Genomic DNA, 24,127 nt, shown 5'->3' with positions numbered 1-24,127 from the left:
CATTGGTTTTGGCTTCATACCACTGAGCTTTCTTCTAGCTAAACCATTTTCCGAGGTACATATTTTCACTCACACTCCTGCTAAGTTGTGGGCACAAGAGAGAGAAAAGGAAAAGCAGCTGAGAAGAGGTATTCCCTCCCCTCGACTGCATTTTGTTTTTCATGGTGTTGTAGAGACACAAGCCGGCATTGCCACCTGAGCGTGGCTCCCAAGGGCTGCAGAGGCGAGAAGGCAGCTGGAGCGAGTATTTCTGAATCCAGCTCGTGGCCCTTTTATGATATTGAACGTCAGGTCTTACCTGAGAGACTGAAGTTTAGGTCTCTCTGAGAGGCCCAATTTATACTAGAGAAATGGAAAGCAATTGCATTTCCACAGTGGAATCCGAACTCTTTCCAAGCCGTTAATAATTGCAGGTGAGATTTCCAAACACACGTAAGAGGAGATAACATTTTTGAGAATGAAAAAAAACAAAAACAAACCCAGATAACCCAGCAAGTAAAAACCAGATATATTGATCCTCCTGTTAACAGCCAACAGCACTTGGTCATTAATATGTAAACGGTGAGCGTGAGAAGAAAACATTTGGTAAACAGACCTGGCATTTGAAGTTGTCTATAGATTGGCAACCATTTATAAGCTAATTTAATCAAAAACATTTCCACATGATCTCATCAGTAGACTATCTGAACATAAATATTGTTGTTTCACTTTAAAATGTCACTTTTGTGGTGACCTTTGAATCCTGTGTGCCATCTGCTAATAAACATGTCTGAAGACGTGCAACCCTGGGCCTTCAGCTCTTGTTAATGTATTAATCTTCCAGACAAGCCCAGCATCTGGGAGAGAAAGCGGACAATAACCAGACACACCCGGGCTCCATCGCTCAGGACTGCAAGAAATCAAAGTCGCTCATCTAGCAGCTCCCAGAACCGCGGCTGCCACCGCATCCTTATAAACCTGTCAGCACGCATGAGGGTGTCTGTGTTCAAGGAAATGAATGACTAATACCATTATTTGAGTCTTACGTGAAGACAACACTATTCTAACACAAGAGATAATATACATAGTACTGTTTACTCAACTGGGGAAAAATAAAACTTTGAGCGTTTCCCTTGGAACTTGAGATCAGATTATAACTCATTGGCCCAGAGGCAGCAGAAATCTGATCCTGCTACTGGAGCTTAAAATAACAGTTAGTGAGAAGTGTTAGAAACAGAGGTAAAAATTTTAAATGATTAATAGAGAAATTGGGTTTGGTTCTGTTATTATGATTGTTCTGTCGTGGCGCTTGTGTTCAGTTCTTCTCTCTCTCTCTCTCTCTCTCTCTCTCTCGTTTTAAATAATGCTTGATGATTCAAAGATTAACCAATGACGTGCTGTGAAATGTTGATGGTTGTTGTCTTCATATAGAGTCACGAGGTTTCTCTTTTTATGCCGATATTTGTAATCTTCATCCTGTATCAATATGAGTAACTTTAAGGCGCACGCCTCGAAGATGTATGCAAACAAGCAAGGTTTAAATCAGGTCAGATATTTTATTTAAAATATGAAATAACGTTAGGAACAACTAGCTTCAATGTACTCCAGGAATCGAGCAAAACCAGCCAGCTGTGGGTTTTGAGCTCCATAATACTAGTAGCCACTAAGGAGGCGTCTTGCCTCCACAAACCATTTCTCTGGATTCCACGTTCTGCCGTGGAAATCGCACCCAGCCTCATCCGTGTGTCGTAGCCACTCACTGTTTTGCATCGAGCGTGTTCTTAGTAGCTGCCTCTGGACTTGGGACGGTGAGGAGGATCAAAGAAATCACGTACAAGGCGGGCAAGGGAAGGCCCCGCGGAGCAGCCGTAAGCGTCTTGCCGGCTTGTAGCCAGCCACGCTCGGGACCAGCATGGTGGAATCCGGCGTGTCGCGAATGCAGTAAAAATGTGGTCGGTTTCTGTGTGAAGTGTTGTCATTGCTGTTCTTTCGTTCCCTGGCTCCCCTCTCTTAAGTCGCACCTCGGCGAGCCGCATGCTCGGAGGCCGCCACCCAGCCTCGCCATCCTGGGCCGCGCGGGGGGCCTTAGCCGGCGTCCGGGCCCCTCGCGCCACCGCACGGCCGCCTCCTGGGTGACTAGGAGCCCGGCTTCCTGGGCAGCCGACGTCACCTCATTGTTCAGCCGTTCTCCGTATTGATTCGCCCACGTTGTGCAATGAGAAAACACTGTAAGGCCTCACGGCTCGACCCAACATGACAAGAGAAATATAATTATGTAAGATTTCATAAGCAAAACCACCACAAATCATGATCGGGCTGACTCACACGCGACTGGAGAATAAACAAACAGCAACATAAGGAAATAACTCGAGGGTTGTTTTTAATGAGTTCCATGTGGGGAAGTCCGCCAGTATTGGGAGGGCTGGGTGCGCTTGGAGGAAATGGGTTTTGTTACATAAAGCTGGGTGCTTGTGGAAATAGCAGCACGTTTGTAAAGTTGGGGAGGGGGGTCGCAAGGTAAGCCAAGCTGAGCGACACCGTTCCTGCTGCCTAGCACCAGGGCACAGAGGGCCCTGGACCCTTCCCTTGCCGGGGGACAGGCTGTCTCTTCTGCTCTGCCTTTACCACCTGAGTAAGCTTAGGCCCTCGGCTGGCTGGGGGGAGGGCCTGGACACAGCACTCCCTCAGGCCGGGTCTTTAAAGTGGATCTTCAGTTTACCAAACACAATAAACACGGACTACCTCCTGCAGCCCACGGTCTGAACAACACCAAGGCCGTCAGGGCTGTTGGAGAGGGGTGAGCCCAGGGAACAAACAAGCTCATCAGTTCTCACCACCCAAATATCTGAAACCTTTAACTCTTGAGCCACCCTCAGAGCTGAGGTATCCCTAACACACCAGGGTGGCAGTCGGCTCGGTTGGCGGGGGTGGGGGGCAAGGGAGGGATGTAAATATGCATAGGACCTCAAGTTTAATGGTGAGGGAATGATCTAAAAATTCTGTCCCATCTACCTGCTTGAAGAGCCCGGGAAAGCTTTTAGATAGTCCACCCCCACCCCACCCCCGCCTCAGGGGAATGCAGCACTGTCTGGGAACCTTTTGGGTTTTCTTTGGGTTGGATTAGCAATGCAAATGTTGGGTGGCCTGCAGACCCTTGCAGGAACGGGCCAGGATGCTCCAAGCTCCTTCCAAAGCGCAATGTTATATATCATTAGAAGGGAAACCATTAAGTAGATTTATTGAAAGAATGTTTCTTCGGCACAAGGAGATCTTTTTGATGAAAAATGGAACTCATTATTCTTTAAAGGACACAGATTGACTTATCTCCTTTATCAATTACAGTGTCTGCTTTCAGCTTTTCTCAATCAGCAATGGGCTTTGTAGTCACTTCCCAGTGCTGAGGCCAATGTGCTTTATGAGAAAGGTTTGTTTTTACATTTTAATTGGAAATATAATATTGCACTTTGGAACTCTGACCATCCCTTTCCAGTACAACTTGCCAAAGATCGATGGTGAGACACCACCAATCGGGCTGTGACAGGATAGTCCTCCCTTTCCCGGGGTGATGTACCCAAGTCGTCCTAGCATTCTTCTCCCCAGCCAACCTTCTCAACAGTGAGTTTTGTTGCTGTCGTCGATAATTTCAACCAAATTCCTGCACCATAAAACAAAAATAGATGAATGAAAAACTCAACGTATTATACGGAAGTTTTCAGGACTCCTGGTGACCTTGGAAATGTGGTCCAGACCAGTTGATTAGTGTTTCATCTAGCTGCAGGTGAGTGGTCACCGCCCAGTTTGTTCTGTACCTTTTAATGTCCAGAGGCTGCTTGTTATCATTATGGCCAAGGATGATAGAAAACCTAACAGTTTTGCACACAGAGCTAAGAAGTCATTAATGGCAAAATCGTATATGAATTTGTCTTTGTGTTTCCTCTAACTTATCCCACCGTGATATAGGTACCTGATAAATGTATAAATGATACATTGAGTATACGCAAAAATGGGTAAATGAATGATCTACCGAAGGGATAGATAAGCTTGTTAAAGAAGTAAACTAAATCTCACTGCTTAACATGACACAGAGATAGTCACTCATGATCATGCATGGCAACCCTGTTGCTAACACTATTGTACCTTCAACCCAGGGGGACTGTGGCATTTTTTAATCCAAAGCATGGTGGGTTCAAAAACACCCCCACTTCAGAGGACTTTAGACCCATAGAAACCCACTATACTATCCTACCCCCATCTTCCCGTTTCCGCACTTGTATCCCTTCCCTAGGCTAGCAGATTTAATGCCAGTGCCCGCTCCCAGATACATTCCTACATTTCCATAATCACAGATATGTGTCTCATGAGGAGGAACCTTGTAACATATGGTTCAGAACAAAGACTTCCTTAGACTCCATCAAGCCCCCGGTCTATTTCTGGCAGACACCACCCAAGTTCAATCTCACCTTGCCAAGACTCATTTAAAAATTATCTCGTTAGGGAAGCTCTCCTCTATGTTCTGACCTCTTAACTAAAAGCTCCTTTGGATCCCCAGCGCGCTCTGATGTATGCTGGGAATGCAGAAAATAAATAAACAAATGATACTACTTCCCCCTGAAGGACCCACATTCTAGCTGGAGGGAAAGACCCACAAGGAAATGGGCACTGAGACTAGAGCATTTTGTTCTCACAACCACCTCGCAGGAGCTCAATGTTCACCTGCTCGTCCCCATCAGTCACTTCTTCCCTCCATCTTACATGCTTTGGGCAGCATGCTCTATTCAGGTGACACTGTCAAAAAGCCACCATCTGCTTTCCCTCTAGCAATATTATCTTACCTCACCTCCACTCCACATGCCCCAAATGTCCTTGGACGGCCCCCACCTCCCAGCCTCAAAGGTACAGACAGCAGATGAAGAAGCTCTTTAAGGCCCCCTCCCTACACTCAGGAGGCAGACCAACCAAAGTGATCGTATCTCCTGGCCTGGGAACAGTGCCCACTTGAGTATGTAAATGTTTATTAAATAAATGAAAGACCCTAAAACCCCTGCCATGATGGATTTGCCGGTCTAACTGGATCAGCAGTGAGCTGGATGCATGGACAGAGAAGTCTGGCCTCTTGGATGGATTCTCCTGCCCACAAATAAATTCTAGTTGCACTTCTGTTAACGTATAGCTTTGTCGAAGTCATTTCAGCTTTTCATCCAAAAACAATAGGGGCAAGAATATGCAAGAGTCGGTGGCCTATTTTTTAATGTGCACAAGTTGTGACAGTAAATACAATCTTTCAGTCAAATTCAGTGGGTAGTAGAGAAAGAGGCACCGGCTAAGAGTCAAGTGCCCAGAGACCTGGTTCAGACACAGATCGGACCCTGGGAAGAGATCTAGCCTTCCTGGGCCCCAGTTTTCACGTCTATAAAATGATGGCCCCTAAGAGCATTACAACTCTAAATGTATACTACCATTCATACCTCTATTACTAGTGGTATGCTTATATTCAAATTTGGCATCTAATGTGTGGATTTTTTTTAATCAAATACCTGCAAGGAAAATACCACTCTTTTGTCAATTTGGAGTCTGTTGGTTGTAAGCTATAGAAACCTATTCAAACCTGCAATGGCAAACTTGTTTTAAAGGTACAGGGGTGTTTCACAGAACCTAAGGGCAGAAATGCAGATGCAAACTGGAGCCAGGAAGTAGAAGGCTGTGGGGAAACCAGGAAGCTCTCTTTCTCCCTGTCTCTTAATTCCCCTCCTCCCTCTGAATGTGTGAATCATCTCTCTGCACACCAGCTCCTGCTTCTCAAGTGCACATATCAGAGAACATGGCTACCAAGAGAACCCAAGTCTACAGCCACCTGAGGAAACAACGAATCTCTCTTTTGAGTTCATTCCTCTAATCAAAGGAAGGAACCCCTGATTGGCTCACCTTGGACCAATTGTTCACCTCTGGCCCACATTGTGCAAATATGGCTGCCTCATTCTACCCCTGTGGAGCAGGGCAGGGTAGTCATCAGAGAAGAACCACTGTCTTATGAGACAACCCAATAGATATCTGCCTTGACTACTTCCCAGGGGGCAAGGCTCGTTATAATCATGTGCCAGTTCTTACTTTCAATGTAAACAGTGAAGCTTCAATAACTGACAGTCTTCCAAATGTCATAGATTGGTCTCAGGTTTGTGAAGGATGTACCGTTTTGTTTGGCTTTGTTTAATCCTTTCAAGTCTTCAGTTTCAAGGGTCTGATGGACAACAAAGCTGTCCTGAATAAGTCCTAAAACTACCTACGAGAAAAAATTTAAACTTTCCAGTGATCCCAATTAGTATATTTTTAAAGCCTCCTTTCCAGTAGCACACATAATGAGAAACATAGGCAGTAGAGTAGTCATCCGTCCTCAGTGATTTCTATAAAACCAGAAGACCAAAGGCCACTTCCCTGCTTTTGTTATCCTGAGAGGATTTTAACCGTAAAGGGATTTCTGATTTTTACAATGGAGTTGGGTAGAGACGGAAGCAATCTTGGTCTGACTTTCTTTCAAATTTTACTCGTAAGTTTTCAAGGGAGCCCAAAGAAGGGAGGAGATTTGATTATTTAAGTGGATGGGAGGAGGCAGAAAATAGGATCAGAAATTTGAATTCCGAAGTGAAGTGGGTGAGAAGGCCACACTGCACTGGAAAAGAATGAGGAAATGGGAAGTTCTGGAGAAGACATTTGTGACCAGAACAGACTAAGTGTTCCCTGTAAGAAAGTCTTTAAATGCCTGCCCTTTAGCTTGGGGAATGAGTAGTCAAAATCTTCTGTTTCCCCTTGAGCCTGCCCCTAAATCTTCTACATGGGTAGTAATTTCCAGAAAGGTGTTTGGTCACTAGTCCTTCCTCATCCTCTGACTGCAGAGGAAAGAACTAGATCTCTCACCAACTCAAGGTGATTATTAAGCTCCAGGCAAAGCCCTGGCCTACATGTGAATTCCAAGGAGAAGTTGGCCCTTTGGTCATTGCTGATACCAGAGAAGGTCAGAACCTTTGTTTTTGCCTGGAACCAGAGTCACTTCCACAGTCACCACCACAAAATGTGCAACAGCTGTTTGAGTGCTCAGCTCCACGACAGCCGTTGCCTCGGTCTTAGGAGAACAGACCACTAGCCTGAAAATGTCTGGCTAAACGTATCTTGCCTTCTAATTTCTAACCTTAACCAAATTCCAACCTATTAATCAATTAGCAAATATGGAGTTAGTCTTATGGGGAACCAACTGAAACTTAAAGATGTCTATCCTCAAAGAGCTTCCAGTCCAGTTGGGCAGATGGGATGGCAACAAGATAGTGAGAGAAAATACAAGAAGACAGATATAGATACACTTCATTAGGAATTGGTTTCAGCTTCTGCTGCTCCCACAATGCTTATAGGAAGCATTGTGAGGACACTCAGGCCAGTGACCCAGGTTTTAATATTAAGAAGAATGTCTACCTTGGATTCCTGTTCCCCTTTGATCTGGTGACCTGGCCTGGCCAACTCATAACCAAGGTGCTGTAGGAATCCATTTTGCATGTTTCCTTTTTCTGGGGTAAATCCCCAAGATAGCTGAGGCTTTATGAGCTACCACCCCCTCACAACCACCACCTTCACCACCAACAACCTTACTAACTACTGACATAATCTTGATCCACCTCTTATCAAGAAAGCAGTGCTGGTATGATTAAGAGTCGGGATTCAGGAGTCAGACTGCCTACGCTCAACTCTTGGCTTTTCCACTAACTCCTTATATATGTCTAGGTAAGTTCCCTTAACTTTTCCAAGCCTCACCTTCTTCAGCGGTTAAGTAAGGATGGCAGTGTTGTTATGGGGATTAAATAAATTAATTTTATGAGTTAATACATGTAAAGTGTTTTCAGCCATATGTGGCAGAAAGCAAGTACCAAACAAACATGAGTTATTATTGACCAAGAGCCAATCAATGAATTAATCAATAATTATTGATCAACTACTGTGTGCCAGATATTGTAAGTGCTGAGACGAGAAAGAGGCCGAGATGAATAAGGCATAGTCCTGTTTTGCATCATGAGGTTTTGGTTTCTTAAAGGCAACTATCAAACATGCAAACAAATAAGTGTTACCTCAAACTGAAATAGCCTCAGAGACCTGAGGCTAGGAGCATCTACAGGAAGCTCCTGTGGGCTACTCAGACAACAGGATCGCCTTTGAGATGTCTTGTCCACAAAGCCATATATCTGTGGCTCCTAATGCCTCTTGGGACTTGTTTGGTGAGAATGATCCACAGGTCAGAGAATTATTTCTGACAAAGAGATTACACATTCCCCACATACCTCATGATGCACCTCTTGCTCTAGACTCCTTGGGATACTCAGAGAAGATGACAGAAGAAGCCCACCAGTGACCCAGAAAGGCACACACAGCCCCAGAAGTCAGGGAAACCAAAGCTGGTAAGGTGACTCTGAAAAAGTAGACCAAAGCTGAGCTTGGCTTCTGTTGGTATAAGTTTCTTGGAAGTAAGGAGAAAGAACTGTATAAAATAGCCCTGTCCCTCCTGGCCAGTATGGAAAAGCAGCTTATTCCTTCTATTCTGTCTGTCTTCTATTACAAGTATACCAGCACTACACTGGCACTTTTGACTCATTTCTTTGCATACCACCTTGAGAAAGAGAAGTAGAGGCACAGGATGTCCCATATAATGGGCAGTAAAATTTATTTATTTATTTTTGTGTGTTTTTTTTTTTAAGATTTTATTTATTTATTTGTCAGAGAGAGAGAGAGAGAGAAAGCACAAGCAGGGGGAGGGGCAGAGGGAGAGGCAGGCTTCCCGCTGTGCAGGGAGCCCAGTGTGGGACTTGATCCCAGGGCCCTGGGATCAAGACCTGAGCTGAAGGCAGCCACTTAACCGACTGAGCCATTCAGGTGTCCCTGCAGTAAAAGTTATTTACAATGGAGTTGAGGTAATGAGGGTGTGAATGAGGGCAGTAGCCATAGGGAGAGAGAACAGGAAGCATAAAGAAGGTAGATTAAGCAGGCCCTATTCACCACATGGATGTAGGGAAGGCATGAGGGCATTTCCTCCAGGCTGGCTCCAGTGTCCTGGCCTAGGAAGCTGGGTAAATGGCAGTATTATCCACTAAGACAAGGTGTACAAGTCATTAATGAATTCAGTCCTGGACTTGTAGAGTCTGGCATGCCTGCAGGATACCCAGAGAAAGATCTTCAACTGGTAATTTGAAAATGTAGTGTCAAACATCAGGAGAGACATTTACGTGGAAGAGAAGGTGTTTGTGAGGAATAAGCACATGGATAGTAATCAGTGACATGTAAATTAATAAAATCCTCCAGATAGAGCCTGTAGAATAAGAGAAGAACAAACGGCCAAGGCAAAGCCTTGGGAAGTAGAAGTAGGCTGAGAAAGAAAAGCTCATGCAGAAGTCTGAGAAGGAATGCAAGTCATAAGCAAAGGATGGCCAGGGGAGGATGGGATGGGCAAAAGTGTTGGTTGCCACAGTGAGGAAGCGAGTGAGAAAGAAAAGAGCCCATAGGAGGTCATGGATGACCTTTGACAGTCTGGTTCAGGAAGGAGGAGGAGGAGAATGCAAGGAAGGGCAGCCTTACTCTCGTTTGGAGGGGCTAGACAGCTCCTCAAGCAAAATCCTGAGTCTATTGTCTTCTGGATACTTGACATACTATTAACTAGAGACAAGGACTGTAAATTGGTACGTCTTTTCTAGAGAACAATTTGGCAATGTGTATCCAAATATTTAGTGAAGAAAGAATGCTGTTGTCAGTGATTTCTGCCCACTCACCACCCAGAGATGGTGTCTGCTTGGGCACTGTCAGTGCAGTAAAAGGAGGCAGTGCCCATGGGAGTTTGCACACTAGCGAGTCTCATTCAGATCAGCATGCTCACCAGGGACTTGTGACTAGGGAGTGGTGTGTTGGCTACCTCTGAAGATGGAGCAACTGCAGATGGGCATTGGGTGCCCAGCCTGCAGATGCTGCTCCACAGAGGTGCTCCCTGTTGGAAGCCCCTTCCCACTTTGGCAGTAACTTGTCCATTCTTCTGGTAGGCTGGTGATCTGAGCTCAGCCTGCTTTATTTGCCTTCTAAAGATAGGGCTTCTTCTTCAAGAGAAGAACCAGGACTCGGAGGGTATTGGTTTAAATTTCTTTGGTAGGGCGCCTGGGTGGCTCAGTTGGTTAAGCCACTGCCTTCGGCTCAGGTCATGATCCTGGAGTCCCGGGATCGAGTCCCGCATCGGGCTCCCTGCTCGGCAGGGAGTCTGCTTCTCCCTCTGACCCTCTCCCCTCTCATGTGCTCTCTCTCTCTCATTCTTTCTCTCAAATAAATAAATAAAATCTTTAAAAAAATAAAAAAATATAAAAAAATAAAAAAAAATAAATTTCTTTGGTAGCTAGCCTTGTGTGGGGTTCCTTGGTAAGAGCTGTATAGGGGACCAAGGTTGTGAGGATAGTGTGGGTGGGCACAGTCTGGGTTATGGTGTCTTATGTGGAAAGGCTATAATTAGGTGTTAGTGGTAAATTAAAGACTATAAAATGTCTCTCTCACTAGTGAGAAGTAGAGTTTATGCCCCCTCCCCTTGAATCTAGGTTGGCCCTATAATTGAATCTGGTGGAAGTGACACTGTGACAGTTCCAGGCCTAGCCTTCTGGGTCTAGCTTCCCGCTTCCTCCCTGTTGGGCCACTCTCTCTTCTGACTGTCACTCTTGGAACCCAGCCACCATGCTGTGAGAAGCCCAAGCCACATGGAAGGACCACATTGTAGTCACCTTGGTCAAGCCTTAGCAGAGCTCCGAATTGACAGCCAACATCAACTACCAGCTGGGTGAACAGGCTCTCTTGGATGTTCCAGCCTAAGAAAGCCTCAGATGACCACTACCCCAGCCACCATCATGTGGAGCTGAAATTCCACTCAGTGATGCCCAGTCAACCGGTCAAGAGCATTGTGAGAAATAATGCAAGAGTTGCTTTCTGTCACTAAGTTTGGGATGGTTGGTTATAGAGCAGTAGATAACTGGGACAGTTTTCCTTTATAGTTTCTATGAACTTGAACCCAATTGCTGAGTAAACTGGCAAAAGCAAACCCTCCATTAGCCATTAGCTTCCCTCTCTGCTACCCAGAATCCTTTGCACAATCCCTTACAAGTTGCCAAGCAGGGTGGGAGCTCCCTGTTGCCTCTTTCTGTCTCCTTGTGGTCGGTGCACACAGTGGGGTGAATGTCTCAGGCATGGGGCTGGGGCACAGAGGGACTGGGAAAATCCAACTGGAGAAGAGGGGGTCTTCTCCAAATGAGTGATTAGAGCCACTTGGGGGTCGAGGCCATTTTTACACAGGCCGCTGAACAGAGCATTCTTTTTTTTTTTTTTTCTGGTTAGTCTCCACAAGAGAGGGCCAGATGCCAACACTAGGTGGGCCCAGATTGCTCAGCTCCCATTCTTTCTTGCACTGAGGGCTAATTTTAGTTCCACAATATGACACTTGATCCCAATAACTGTGTGTTTGTGGCTTTATTCAGCACCACTGATTCAAGTCTCCCAAGCTCCAGCTCCACTGTGAGCCCTGCTTATCACTGCAGCCCTGTTCCAAACCCTCTGGCTGATACTAAGCCTGAGCTCCAGGGCACCACGACACACTATCTTATGGCCTTGACTATTATTTCATCTGTATTAACTTTTTCCCAAAATCTCAGTCATAAGTTTCTCAGGGACAGGGACCATGACTTGGTTTGGATTCTGGACCCTGCTAGGCAGATCAGGAAAGTATGGCAAAAGCCTGAAGTATACTCCTTTTTGTCTCCTGGGAGCCCAGAGTCACTGCCAATTCGCTGGGAAAGTGTGGTCCTGTGGACCAAAGCTTTGAGCTTGAAACAAGAATGGCTCAGAAAGTTCTGGACTGGGTCAACTACCATGGCTGAAGTTTCACTTTTCTTACTGGGTTGTGATTGTTGTTAATAAGCAGGCTTAGACTCTTCAACTCAAATGAATTCATTTATAACCAACAAAATTTTCTTAAAGCTTATACTACTGTTATAACTCTCTGTATTTCTGATTTAAAGTAGTTTCTAGCATGATGGTTATATTGTTTTCATATTGTCAAGAACATAAATGATAGCAGGAAGATCTTATTACTAGGAAAAAAATAAAATTAAACAAGGTGGTCTGTGGTGAGTTATCGTGTATGGAATTAATTTCACATCCAGGTTTGGATGATCTCATAAATTGTTCTTTTGGTTGGCAGTTTCACCCTAGCCTGATAGATTGAATTATTTCCTTGTAATTTAGACCCCCTGTGTAGTCCATAACGAAGAACACATTGTGTGTCTTGGCTAGCCTGGGTGGTGGAGGACAGATGCCCACAGTTGTCTCACAGCTGTCAACACTGAGCTCAGCCACACATCCTTGAGGGACAATCGATGATATTATCAATGGCCCATTGTTGCAATATCAGGCCAAGGGGATGAGACAGAGATGGGAGGGAGTCCCTAGAACCATGAGTGTGACATGGGTGTGTTTACCCTATGAGATCTGTTTCAGATAATTTGGCCCAACACCCATAGAACAATGAGACTTTGCCAACTTCTGTGGCATCTCAGAAAGACAGTGGCTCAAGAGACTAGCAGTGCAGAGACCCAACCACAGAGTAATGGCTTCCGTATCTCTTCCAGAGGGGCAACCCTCACATATCTGAAGGATAAAAATAGCAAGAATCTCAGATCCTTCAAATCCAGTGGAGAGGAACAGGCAGACAAGAGAATGAGCTTCTAGGAAAAAAAAAAAAAAACTGCCTAGCCAAGGTGTCTCCTTTTGACCCTGCAGGTGCAACAAAGCACCCTCCGAAGCTCCATCCTCCTTCTTCCGGGTGGGAGAAGGGGACAAATTCTACTAACCTCGTCCAGAACCAAACCCTCCGAAGGATGACGCTGATGTGACTTCTAACCCCCAGGTCAAAGAGTCAGGCTCACTGCACGCATAGCATTTGCTCCCTCTGAAATTGCAAATAAAACAACCATGGGAGATGCGTTGCCTCACCAAATACTGTGGCAGCTGATCTAGAAACCATCTTTACAGCTGAAACCCATGGCCCTGGCTCTTCCTCCATTACCAGTAGCCACATTTCTGGGGCCTGCAGGGCTGGCATCTCCAGCCTCACTAACACCCTGGCTGAAAGTGGAGTGAGTACTGTGCTCCATTCATCTACCCTCGTTGGGCGGTGAGGTGGGTCTGGGGGAACGCTTTTAACCAGCACTGTAGAAACCCAAATGTCATTCAGAGAAAAGTGCTCCATAGGACCGCTCCTTTTTATAGGGTGACCAACCTTCTCGGTTTGCCAAGGACAGGGGTGTCCTGGGACATGGAACTTTCCAATGCTAAAACTGGAAATGCCAAGCACACTGGGACTCATGCTCCAGGAGCAGGGGGGAGGAAATCCTAAAGGTGCCTGCAATTCTGTACCAGCTGCCCTCCAGCCGTGGGCTGCCTGGCCCCCCGGGGCTCTCTAGGCAACTGTTTTCTCCACCACCCGGCGCACCTACCTCTGAGATTCGTGCCCCTGGGGGCTACTGGAGCTCTTTCAGCGAGCTGTGTCTCCCAATGCCAAAGGAGGGCAAATGCTGGACAACGGTCCACGGAGCTGAGATTGTCTCCACCATGGTTCTCCATTGCTTCTCAGAGGGGCATCTGGCACACTAAAAAAAGAAAAATTATTATGTTCTTTAAAAAAAATTCCAGTATAGGTAGCATACAGTGTTATATTCGTTTCAGGTGCACAACATAGGGATTCAACACTTCTGTGCATTGCTCAGTGCTCATCATGAGAAGTGTGCTCTTAATCCCCTTCATTTGTTCCACCCATTCCCCCAGTACCTCCCCTCTGGTGACCATAGTTTATTCTCTGTAGTTAAGAGTCTGTTGCTTGGTTTCTCTCTCTCTCTTTGCATTTGCTTGTTTGCTTTGTTTCCACATATTGAGTGAAATCATATTTGTCTTTCTCCAACTGACTTGTTTTGCTCAGCATAATACTCTCTAGCTCCACCCACGTTATTGCAAATGGCAAGACTTCACATTCTTTTTCATGGCTGAATAATATACCATTATATATATGGAAGACGTATATATTCATCTGTCAATGGACATGGGCTCCTTCCATAATTTGCCTATTGTAAATAATGCTGCAATAAACATAAGAGTGCATGTATCCCTTTAAATTAATGTTTTTGTACTTTTTGGGTAAATAGTAGTGTAATTACTGGATCATCAGATAGTTCCATTTTTAACTTTTTGAGGAACCTCCACACTGTTTCCACAGTGGCTACACCAGCTTGCATTCCCATCAACAGTGCACGAGGGCTCCTTTTTGTCCACATCCTCACCAACACTTGTTTCTTGTGTTTCTGATGTTGGCCATTCTGACAGGTGTGAGGTGGTATCTCGTTGTGGTTTTGATTTGCATTTCCCTGCCGGTAAGTGAAGATGAGCATCTTTTCATGTGTCTGTTGGCCATCTGGATGTCTTCTTTGGAGACATGTCTGTTCATGCCTTCTGCCCATTTTTTAATGAGACTTTTAGTCCCACACACAGGCCAGTTTGGAGCCTTGACAAGCCAAATATGTGGTGAGATCCACAAGAGCTGGTCAACAGATTTTTCTCCTGCCTGAGGCCATCTGAGCGTCTTTATAGGGTTCTGAGTCAGAGACTGAAGCTTCATCCAGGGTAGTGCCCTTGCAAAGTCTGGAAAAGATATACAGATTATAAGCAGTGGGGACATTTGTTCTTGTCAGGAGATAGTTTGTCCTACTGGGAAAAGAATGCAAAACGCAGGAAGCACAGGTTCCTTCTTGTCACTTGGGAGACCCAAGCTGCTACAGCCCATTTGGAGTGTGTGGCTTCCTGGGCCGTGCTGCTGAGGGTAGAACACGGGCATCGAAGGGGTGTTCTCTTAACTACCTTGGCCCAAATCCTGCTCTTCCTGCCTTCAGAACTGTAGGCAGCGCAGGGCAGAGGGCGGGGCCTCCAAAGTTACTAACAGGGCACGTGAGTAGCATGGACAGTGACTGCTTGATCCTCGGACTGGAGATTTCCTGCTTTGGGCAGCTCCCTTGAAGTGTAGCCACCTAATCAAAAAACTGCAAAGCGAACCTGGAATGTCTCTAGAGCAGTGTTGGAATGACACACCCGATTTTCCCCAACTGCAAATCCCAAGGAAATTTCAAATTCCACAGTTGTGTCTGCATTTTTGGAGTATTGTTTGGGGCTAAAATTACTGGTAACCCAGCTCACTGAGCCCCAGAAGAGAAAGGGGGAGAACCTTTGAAAACCTGAAACTCTGTGGCTTAATCGCCCATGATCTGAGCCCTGAATATCCTGCCACCTGATTTGATGCTTCTTCTCTCCCCACGCCCTTCTAGGCGAGGCCAGCTTGTCTTTTCTTCGTCTTCTGAACACGCCCGACTCTGTCCTGCCCCCATGTTTTCCTCATCTCTTCTTGTCTCACATATGCTCACTTGCCCCACTTTCCAGGTGCAGGTCACATCCCGCCTCCTGCACGGAGCCCTCCCGGATGCCTCAGCCTCTACCTGCCCAAACATAGGGCATGGCTGAGCTGCCTCATTCATTCTCTCCCGAGCAGATGGGGCAACCCACAGCCCACATGTGTCATTGAAGTGGCCACAGGTGCATGTCTGTCGCCCTCACTAGACTGCAAGCTCTTTGAAGGCAAGGTCTATCTTTCATTTTCTGGACATATCCAGCCAGGCGTGGCCCTTGGAGAAATTTCAGTTGTGATTACTGATATCGTTTGATCAAAATGAAACCCCGATTAAAGCCAGGTGACACATGCATCTGCTCTGTGACCCAGCCATCCCACCCCTCCGTATTTACCCAAGAGAAATAAAGGAACACCAACATGCCTGCACAGGGATGCTCACGGCAGCTTTATTTGTAATCACCTAAAACTGTAAGCAGCCCACATGCCCATCAATAGGAAATTAGATAAACATACAACGGGTCATCCAGATTCATCATTTGGATGAATCTCAAATGCATTTCACTGAGCGAAGTCTTGCACAAAATAGTCAACGCTGCATGATTTCATTTCTATGAAGTTTGGGAACAGGTGAACTCAACCATGGTGAAAATGATTGGAGCAGGGCTGCCTTCTGGGGGGGGGCAGGTGGGGAAACTGGCTGAGAAGGGGGCATGCGGGAGCACTCTGGGTTGATGGTAATATTCTGTACCTTGATAAGCGTTTGGGTTGCCCAAGCATATGCATCTGTCAAACCTCAAAACTCTATACTTAAGGGTTGTGCATTTTATTGAAGGTCAATTTTTATCTCAAGATAAAACGCAGTAACAAAGGCTGAATATTAACAATGTGCACGTGGGAGCACACTGATGTCTGCAATTCACTTTGAAATGCATCAGAAAGGAACGTGTACTGATGGACGGAAAGAGGGATGGACAGGTGGATATGTGATGAGACATAAAGCAGAACAAAAGAAAACTGTCAGTGCTGGCCGCCAGCCAGACCACCTCGCTCACCCTCAGTGTGGCCACTGCCCGGGAGGGCCAGCCAGAAGCATAAACCGCTCCTCCGATGGGGCTGCAAGAGAGGAGGTGGTGTTCTCTGGGGCGAACGGGTTTCTGGGGACCAGGAGGATGGTGGTGAGGTGGGCCAGACGTGAGGAGCGCAGCTGGAGCTCCTGGGGGCTGGCCAGGGAGGGCCAAGAGAGGAAGGGCTGCTGTGGGGCTGGCTGCGAGCAGGTGGCCTAAGGCTTTGATCTCTAGCCATTGGCCAAAAGGCTGCACTGTCCTTGGCACCACCAGGTACGCAGGAATGCTTAGTGAATGGCAGACTCGCTGAGCTCACTCCATTGCTGGGCCTACAGCCCTTGAAGTCCAGAGTTGAATTCATGCTTCAAAGAACTATCTTTTCTTAGGAAACATTGATAATCCAAACCACATCTAACCTCATTCCTCCCTTTGATAGGGTAACTGAGCTGGTAGATCAGAGGAGAACCAGAGAGTTAGCCCATCTGGAATTCAGCAGAAGTTGCAAACGGGCAGCCCTCGGGCTGGATCCAGCCCACAGATGTGTTATGTGTTTTCCTTGGCCTTCCAGAGGGTTGGTTGTTTTGTGTGTGTGTGTGTGTGTGTGTGAGTCGGTCATGTTCAGAAGAAGAAGCTTCCCACTAAGCTTAGTTTAGTTTAGTTGCCAAGGTTTTAAAATCACGTAAGATCTAGATTGTCTACATCTCTTGAAATATTGGAAGCTTCAGGACCCATGGACCTACATGGTGACAGCTGGTAGGAAACTCAGAGGCTGGTTCCCATTCACTCCTACCCTATGGGCATGGCCGTTCCAACCCCTGTATGGCATGCTGTCTGTGTGGACAAGAGAGAGAAACCGAGGCTGGCTGATAGGAACACTAAACTAACCTTAATGCAATAAATAGTTATTGAGCACCTACCATGTGTGTTTGGTTCTGGGCACACAGTGGAGAACCAAATGACTCAGTCTCTTTTCTAAAGGAACTTAGATTCTACAAGAGTAAATGAGCAAGAAAGAAAGAAAGAAAGAAAGAAAAGAAAGAAAGAAAGAAAGAAAGAAAGAAAGAGAGAAAGAAAGAAAGAAAGAAAGAAAGAAAGAAAGAAAGAAAGAAAAGAAAGAAAGACAGAAAGAAAGAAAGAAGAAAGAAAGAAAGAAGAAAGAAAGAAAGAAAGAAAGAAAGAAAGAAAGAAAGAAAGAAAGAGAAAGAAAGAAAGAAGAAAGAAAGAAAGAAAGAAAGAAAGGAAAGAAGAAGGAAAGAAAGAAAGAAAGAAAGAAAGAAAGAAAGAAAGAAAGAAAGAAAGAAAGAAAGAAAGAAAGAAAGAAAGAAAAAAAAAAATTACAAGTGGTGATAATTGTCCCACAGGGACAAAATGAAAGGGGAGACTCGGTAGAGAGTAACTTGGGGTAGGGAGTGCTTGCTTCAGATGGGGTGGTGGGGAAGGCCCGTGTGGGGAGACATTTGTCCGCTAAGTCCTGAAGGAAGAGGCAGTGTAGGGAGGATCACTAAGGTGGATCAAAGACCTTCCATGGGGCAGTGCTTGGGTTCTTTCAGGAGCCGAGAGAAGCCAGGGCTGAAGGGTGTTTAGAAGACAAAGGAGCATATAAGGTTGGACAGGTGGGCAATGGGCAGGACTTGTAAACCAAGTAAAGAGTTTCAGTGTGAAGCCACCAAAGGTTTAAGGCAAGAAAGAGACACAGTCGGATTTCACGAAGCCGATCTTGTTATCGGTAAGGAATGCAGCCAGAGGTCTCGTCAGGAGGCCACTGCGGGGTCAGGGGAGATAGCCGTGGCACAGACAGCAGAGGGAAGTAGATCCACGTATGCTTTTGAGGAAGTTAATTCATAGCTTGTGTTGGGAGGAGGAGGTCCTGGAGAGGTTATCATGGCTGCATCAGAGGTGAATTCATGGAGGGGTTTAGACAAAGATTGCCTGGGATAATGCAACCCCACCTTGGCTTCCTCGGAAGTGTAAGATGCTTTCACATGAATTACGGCTTCCCTTGATAGCAGGATGCAACCTAAAGTGGCAGGCGGTTCACTGCAAACAGAAAATGTCTGAAAATTCATGTCGATTTTGCATTCCAGTCTATAATGTATCTGTTTTTGATCTGACCTTTAAAAGTTGTAAATGACATAGCATCAATAAACAAACAAGAGAAAGAACCACATGTTCCTCCCAGCATCCCTGGATAAAGCCCTCTTCAATAATTCCCAGCCTTGGCTACACATTGGAATCACTTGGGAAACTTTTAAAGATGCTGATGTCTGGGTCCCCTTCCCAGAGATGCTGACTTAGCTGTTCTGGGATGTGCCCTAGGCTCCTGGATTTTTTTTTTTTTTTTTTTTTTTTTTTTTAGGATTTATTTATTTATCCTACAGAGAGAGAGAGCGAGAGAGAGAGCACAAGCGAGTATGCAGGTGTGAGGAGGGGGAGGGGAAGAGAGAGAATCTCAAGCAGACTTCCCACCCAGCACAGAGCCCTACATGGGGCTCGATCTCACGACCCTGAGATCATGACCTGAGCTGAGATCAAGAGTTGGACCCTGGTGCCCCCAGAAGTGGGTGTTTACAACATCTCCCCAGCATGCTGCCTCTCACCCGGTGACAGGTCTGATACTGGGCCTCCTCTCCGAAGGTAGATATAGAGTCCTGGGCACTGGGGAATGGAATAGAGGGTGAGCAAATTTGTTCTGTGAAGGGCCAAATAGTAAACAGCTCTGTGGGCCACACTGTCTCTGTCAAAACTACTCAACCGTGCTGCTTTGGTGGGAATGCAGCCATAGACAATATGTAAATGAATGAACATGGCTGTGTGCCAATAAAACTTTATTTAAAAATGTAGGTGTGGGACTGGATTTTGGCATGGGACTAGCGTCCTGCTGGGGGTCAGGTTTGGCCTAGGATGCTGGTCTGAGCCAGGCCTCCACTGAGTACCTACACCCTGTCCACTCACAAGCATTGTTCACAGAGCCCAGGATGGCCGGCCGTAGGGCTGCTCTAGGCTGGGGAGTGAGGGCTGAGGCCCAGCCGGATGAGGTGGAGATGGAGGTGCATCCTCTTGCTTCTCCTCCTGAAAGAGACTCTGAGAGGTGTTGTTGGTGGGATCCCAAGTCCTGGGCCTGTCTCCTAAGGGACAAGGTCAGCCAGGCTGGTCCTGCAGGGGCAGTGAGTGAGCCAGTGAGCTTGCTACCCAAACCTAGTAGCTCATTCTTCTGGAAATTATCTTCATGGAAAATTTTGGAACATTATAAAGCCACTGAATACAGAAAGGAAAAAATAACAACTGAGTGAAATGAATGGTGAGAAAGAGCCATCAGAGGTGCCAGAGGCAGGCTCTTGGCCTGGTAAAGCACACTTAGTTTCAAACCCACAGAATTGCAGGAGTCAGGAGACGTGCACACTTAACCCTATGATTTCTAAGAAGTGAAATGCTTGACAGAGAGAGGGCAATCCCTCAAGGGGTGGGAATCCTCACGCAGGATTGGAGGCTGGATCTTCCTGCGTGATATCACATGTAGCAATAGTCCATTTATTTTTATTGCTGACTATCATTCTATTATATGGTTGTACCATATATTAGTGTGCATCTGTTCTGTTGATGAACATTTGCATTGTTTCTATTTTCGGGCCTATTATGAATGATGCTGTTTATTTATTTATTTATTTTTAAGATTTTATTTATTTATTTGACAGAGTGAGAACACAAGCAGGGCCAGGGGTAGAGGGAGAAGCGGACCCCCGCCCCCCCCCCCCCAGCAGGGAGCCCTACGCAGGGCTTGATCCCAGGACCCTGGGATCATGACCTGAGCCGAAGGCAGCCGCTTAACCGCTGAGCCACCCAGGCGCCCTGAATGATGCTGTTTATACAAGTTTGCTTGAACATATTTTCTTGGGTAGATACCTAGTATTGGAATTTCTGGGTTATATAGTAAGTATATGTTTAAATTTTTTAAAAAATTGTCAAACTATTTCCCAAAGTCCAGCTGTATAATTCTATATTTTCATCAGCAAAGTATGAAAATTCCAGTTTCTACACATACTTACCAACACTTGGTATTGTTAATCTTTGGAATTATAGCCATTATGGTAGGTGTGGACTGGTATCATGTTGCGGTTTTAATTTGCATTTCCATAATGGCTAATCAAAATCATCAGCATTTCCTGTGCTTATTAATCATTTGTATATCTCTTCGAAGATTATCTATGTAAATGTTTGACCATTTTTAAATTGGGTTGCTTGTCCTCTTACTATTGAGTTTCTTTTTCACCTTTTTAAAAATTTTTTGGATTTTATTTTATTTATTTATTTGAGAGAGAGTGTGAGAGAGAGCACAAGAAGGCGGAGGGTCAGAGGGAGAAGCAGACTCCCTGCCTAGCAGGGAGCCATGCGGAACTCGCTCCCGGGACTCCAGGATCATGACCTGAGCCCAAGGCAGTCGCTTAACCAACTGAGCCACCCAGGCGCCCCTCTTTTTCACCTTTTTAAAAGTTATAAAATATACATAACAAAAAATTTCCCGTTTTAACCATCCAGTTCTGTCATTAGGTATATTTACAGTGTTGTGCAACCATCACCAACATCCATCTCCAGAGATTTTTCCATATTCCCAACTGAAGCTCTGTACCCATTAAACACTAACTCCTCATTCATCCCTCCCCTCAGCCCCTGGCAACCATCATTCTATTTTCTGTCTCTATGAGTTTGACTACTCTAGAATTCTCATATGAGTGGAATCATACAGTATTTGTCCTTTCGTGGCTTATCTCACTTAACATAGCATCTTCAAGGATATCCATGTTGTGGCATGTGTCAGAATTTCATTCCTTTTTAAGGCTAATAATGTTCCACTTTATCTACATACTGCATTTTCTTTATCCTTTCACCCACTGATGGACACTTCTTAGTGTTGAGTTTTAAGAGTTCTTTATATATTCTGGATGTAGCCCAATTTACCAATATTTTTCTCTTATGGCTATGTCAATCTTCATTTCTTTTTATTTTTTATAATAGCTAGATCATGTTTTTGGTGTCACATTTATGAAATCTTTTCCAAATCCCAAGTCAAAAAGATTTTCTCATATGTTTTCTTCTGGAAATTTTATAGGCTTAGCTCTTACATATTGGTCTATCATCTGCTTTGAGTTAATTTTTGTGAATTACATAAAGGTCTAAATTCATGTTTTTGCATTTAGATATCAAATCATCCCTGTACCAATTCTTGAAAAGCCCACACTTTCCCCCACTGAATTGCTTTGACACCTTTTGAAAATCAGTTGACCATACATGTAAGGGTTTATTTGTGACTTCCTTTTCCGTTCTGTTGATCTCTATGTTCATCATTATGCCAATACCATGTATTCTTGACTGCTGTAGCTTTCATATAATAATTTTTAAGATTAAGCTTTATATAGCAAGCTTTGACATTTTCAAATTTACTTTGTCTGTTTTAGGACCTTCACATTTCCGTATAAATGTTTGTGAACAAAGAGAGTTTTGTCTCTTCCTTCCCAGTCTGTATTCTTTTTTTTTGTCATGTCTTACTGCATTGGCTAAAACCTTCATTTGAATAGAAGTGGTGAGAGCAGACGTCCTTGCATTATTCTCGGCCTTTTTAAAAAATTTAAATTAACTATTTTTTTTTCTTTTCTTACCAGTATGTTGTTTTTAATTAAATTTTTTTTAATTCCAGCATAGTTAACATACAGTGTTATATTAGTTTTAGGGGTACAATATGGTGATTCAACAATTCTATACATGACTTGGTGCCCATTGTGATAAATGTACTCTTTAATCCCCATTGCCTATTTCACCCACCCACCACCTCTCTCTGGTAACCATCCGTTTGTTCTCTACAGTTAAGAGTACTTTTTGGCTTGTCTTTTTTTTCCTTTGTTTTGTTTTTTAAATTCCACATATGAGTGAAATCATATGGTATTTGTCTTTGACTGGCTTATTTCACTTAGCATTATTCCTAATCTTAGGGGGGAAAGTATTCAGTTTTTTGGCACTAACTGTAAAGTTAGCTGTTAGTTTTTGTTGGTGCCCTTGATCAGATTGAAGAAACTCTTTCTATACCTAGTTTCTCAAGAGTTTTTGTCATTAATGGGCATTGGATTTAGTCAAATGCTCAGTCTGTTGTGATGGTCATGTGGTCTTTTGTCCTGTCTTCTACTTCTATATTACATGAATTATTTGATTTTAGGATTTTAAACCAATCTTGCATTCCTGGGATAAATCCCACTTGCCCAGGGTGCATAATTCTTTTAATATGTTTCTGGAATCAGTTAACTAGTATTATGTTAAATATTTTTACATCTATTCATAAGGGATACTGGTTTGTTTAGTCCTTTTTTTTGTGTGATGTATTTATCTGGCTTTGATATCAGATTAATACTGTCCTCAGTGAATTAGTAGTTGTTTTCTCCTTCTATATTTTTCTGAAGGATTTTGTGTAGGATTGGTATTTGTTTTTTAAATGTTTGATACAGTTTGCTAATGAAGCCGTTTGGCCGTGAGCTTTATTTTATGGCATGATTTTTAGTTCCTAATTTAATTTCTTTATGTTTTATAATTCTGTTAAGATTTTTAAAATTTTTTTCTTGAATCTGCTTTAATAATTTTTAGGAATTTAATAGTCATTCTAGAAATTTGACTATGTCATCTAAATCATCTAATTTGTTTGCATAAAGTTGTTCATAATGTTCCCTTAAAAGATTTTTAATTTCTGTAGGGTCTCTAGGTATTGATACCACTTTCATTTTTTTTTTTTAAGATTTTTTTATTTATTTGACAGGAGAGAGAGTACAAGCAGGGGTAGCGGCAGGCAGAGGGAGAGGGAGAAGCAGGCTCCCTGCTCAGCAGGGAGACTGATGTGGGACTCAAACCCAGGACCCTGGGATCATGACCTGAGCTGAAGGCAGACGCTTAACCATCTGAGCCACCCAGGTGCCCCGAGACCACTTTCATTTTTAATTTTGGTATTTTGTGCCTTCTCTCTTTTTTTAATCCCTTGGTCATTTTAGTTAAAGATTTCTCAAATTTCTGGGTCTTTTTCAAAAACCAACTTCGGTTTCCTTGATTTCCTCTATTAATTTTCTCTTTTCTATTTGTTAATTTCCACTCTGAGCTTTATTTTTCTTACCTTGGACTTACTTTTGGCTTGAACTGGTCCTTTTCTTTTTCCTAGCTTTTTAAGATAAAAGATTATGTTACTGATTTTAGGTTTTCTTCCTTTTCAGTGTAAGTGTTCAAATCCATAAATTACTCTTTCAGCATGCTTTGGCTGTGACCAAAATTTTGATATGGCATGTTTTTCCAGGTTGGTTCAGTTCAAGATATTTTCTAATTTATATTTCCCTGTGATCTCCTTTTTTGACTCATAATGTTCTATGAATAACCTGGATTTTGGCTTCATACATATGTGACACAAGATGTAGAAATGAATTAAGTGAGCAACAGAGTATGGGACCGAAACCTATTGTATTGAGATCCAACTCCTATGGCTACGGACCGCTACTGCCTAGCAGTTCTGAGCATGCACTCTGAAGCCAGGCCAACTTTTTTTGAAGCCCATCTTTATCACTTACTGCTC

The 24,127-nt window shown here is 44.3% G+C and overlaps 1 protein-coding gene and 1 long non-coding RNA gene across 2 annotated transcripts in view; one reads left to right on the top strand and one right to left on the bottom strand.

The window, feature by feature from the left end:
* STAU2 (staufen double-stranded RNA binding protein 2) overlaps positions 1-1,948 on the top strand; it is a 304,220-nt gene extending 302,272 nt beyond the window's left edge. The window contains 1 exon segment of the mRNA XM_035727107.1: positions 824-1,948. Within this exon segment, the coding sequence (XP_035583000.1) occupies positions 824-917 (94 nt within the window). The 3' untranslated portion in view covers positions 918-1,948.
* On the bottom strand, positions 1,512-13,744 carry LOC113915012. Its single transcript, XR_003517569.1, has 3 exons — positions 13,521-13,744; positions 12,876-12,973; positions 1,512-3,634 (listed from the first exon to the last, which is right to left on the bottom strand). It is a non-coding gene; the product is annotated as an uncharacterized LOC113915012 (long non-coding RNA).
* Positions 13,745-24,127: the final 10,383 nt, after the last annotated feature.

This window comes from Zalophus californianus, chromosome 4 (assembly GCF_009762305.2).
Source record: "Zalophus californianus isolate mZalCal1 chromosome 4, mZalCal1.pri.v2, whole genome shotgun sequence".
Classification (NCBI taxonomy): domain Eukaryota; kingdom Metazoa; phylum Chordata; class Mammalia; order Carnivora; family Otariidae; genus Zalophus; species Zalophus californianus.
The sequence above is the reverse complement of the archived record's forward strand: the minus strand, read 5'-3'. Positions and strand labels throughout refer to the sequence as shown.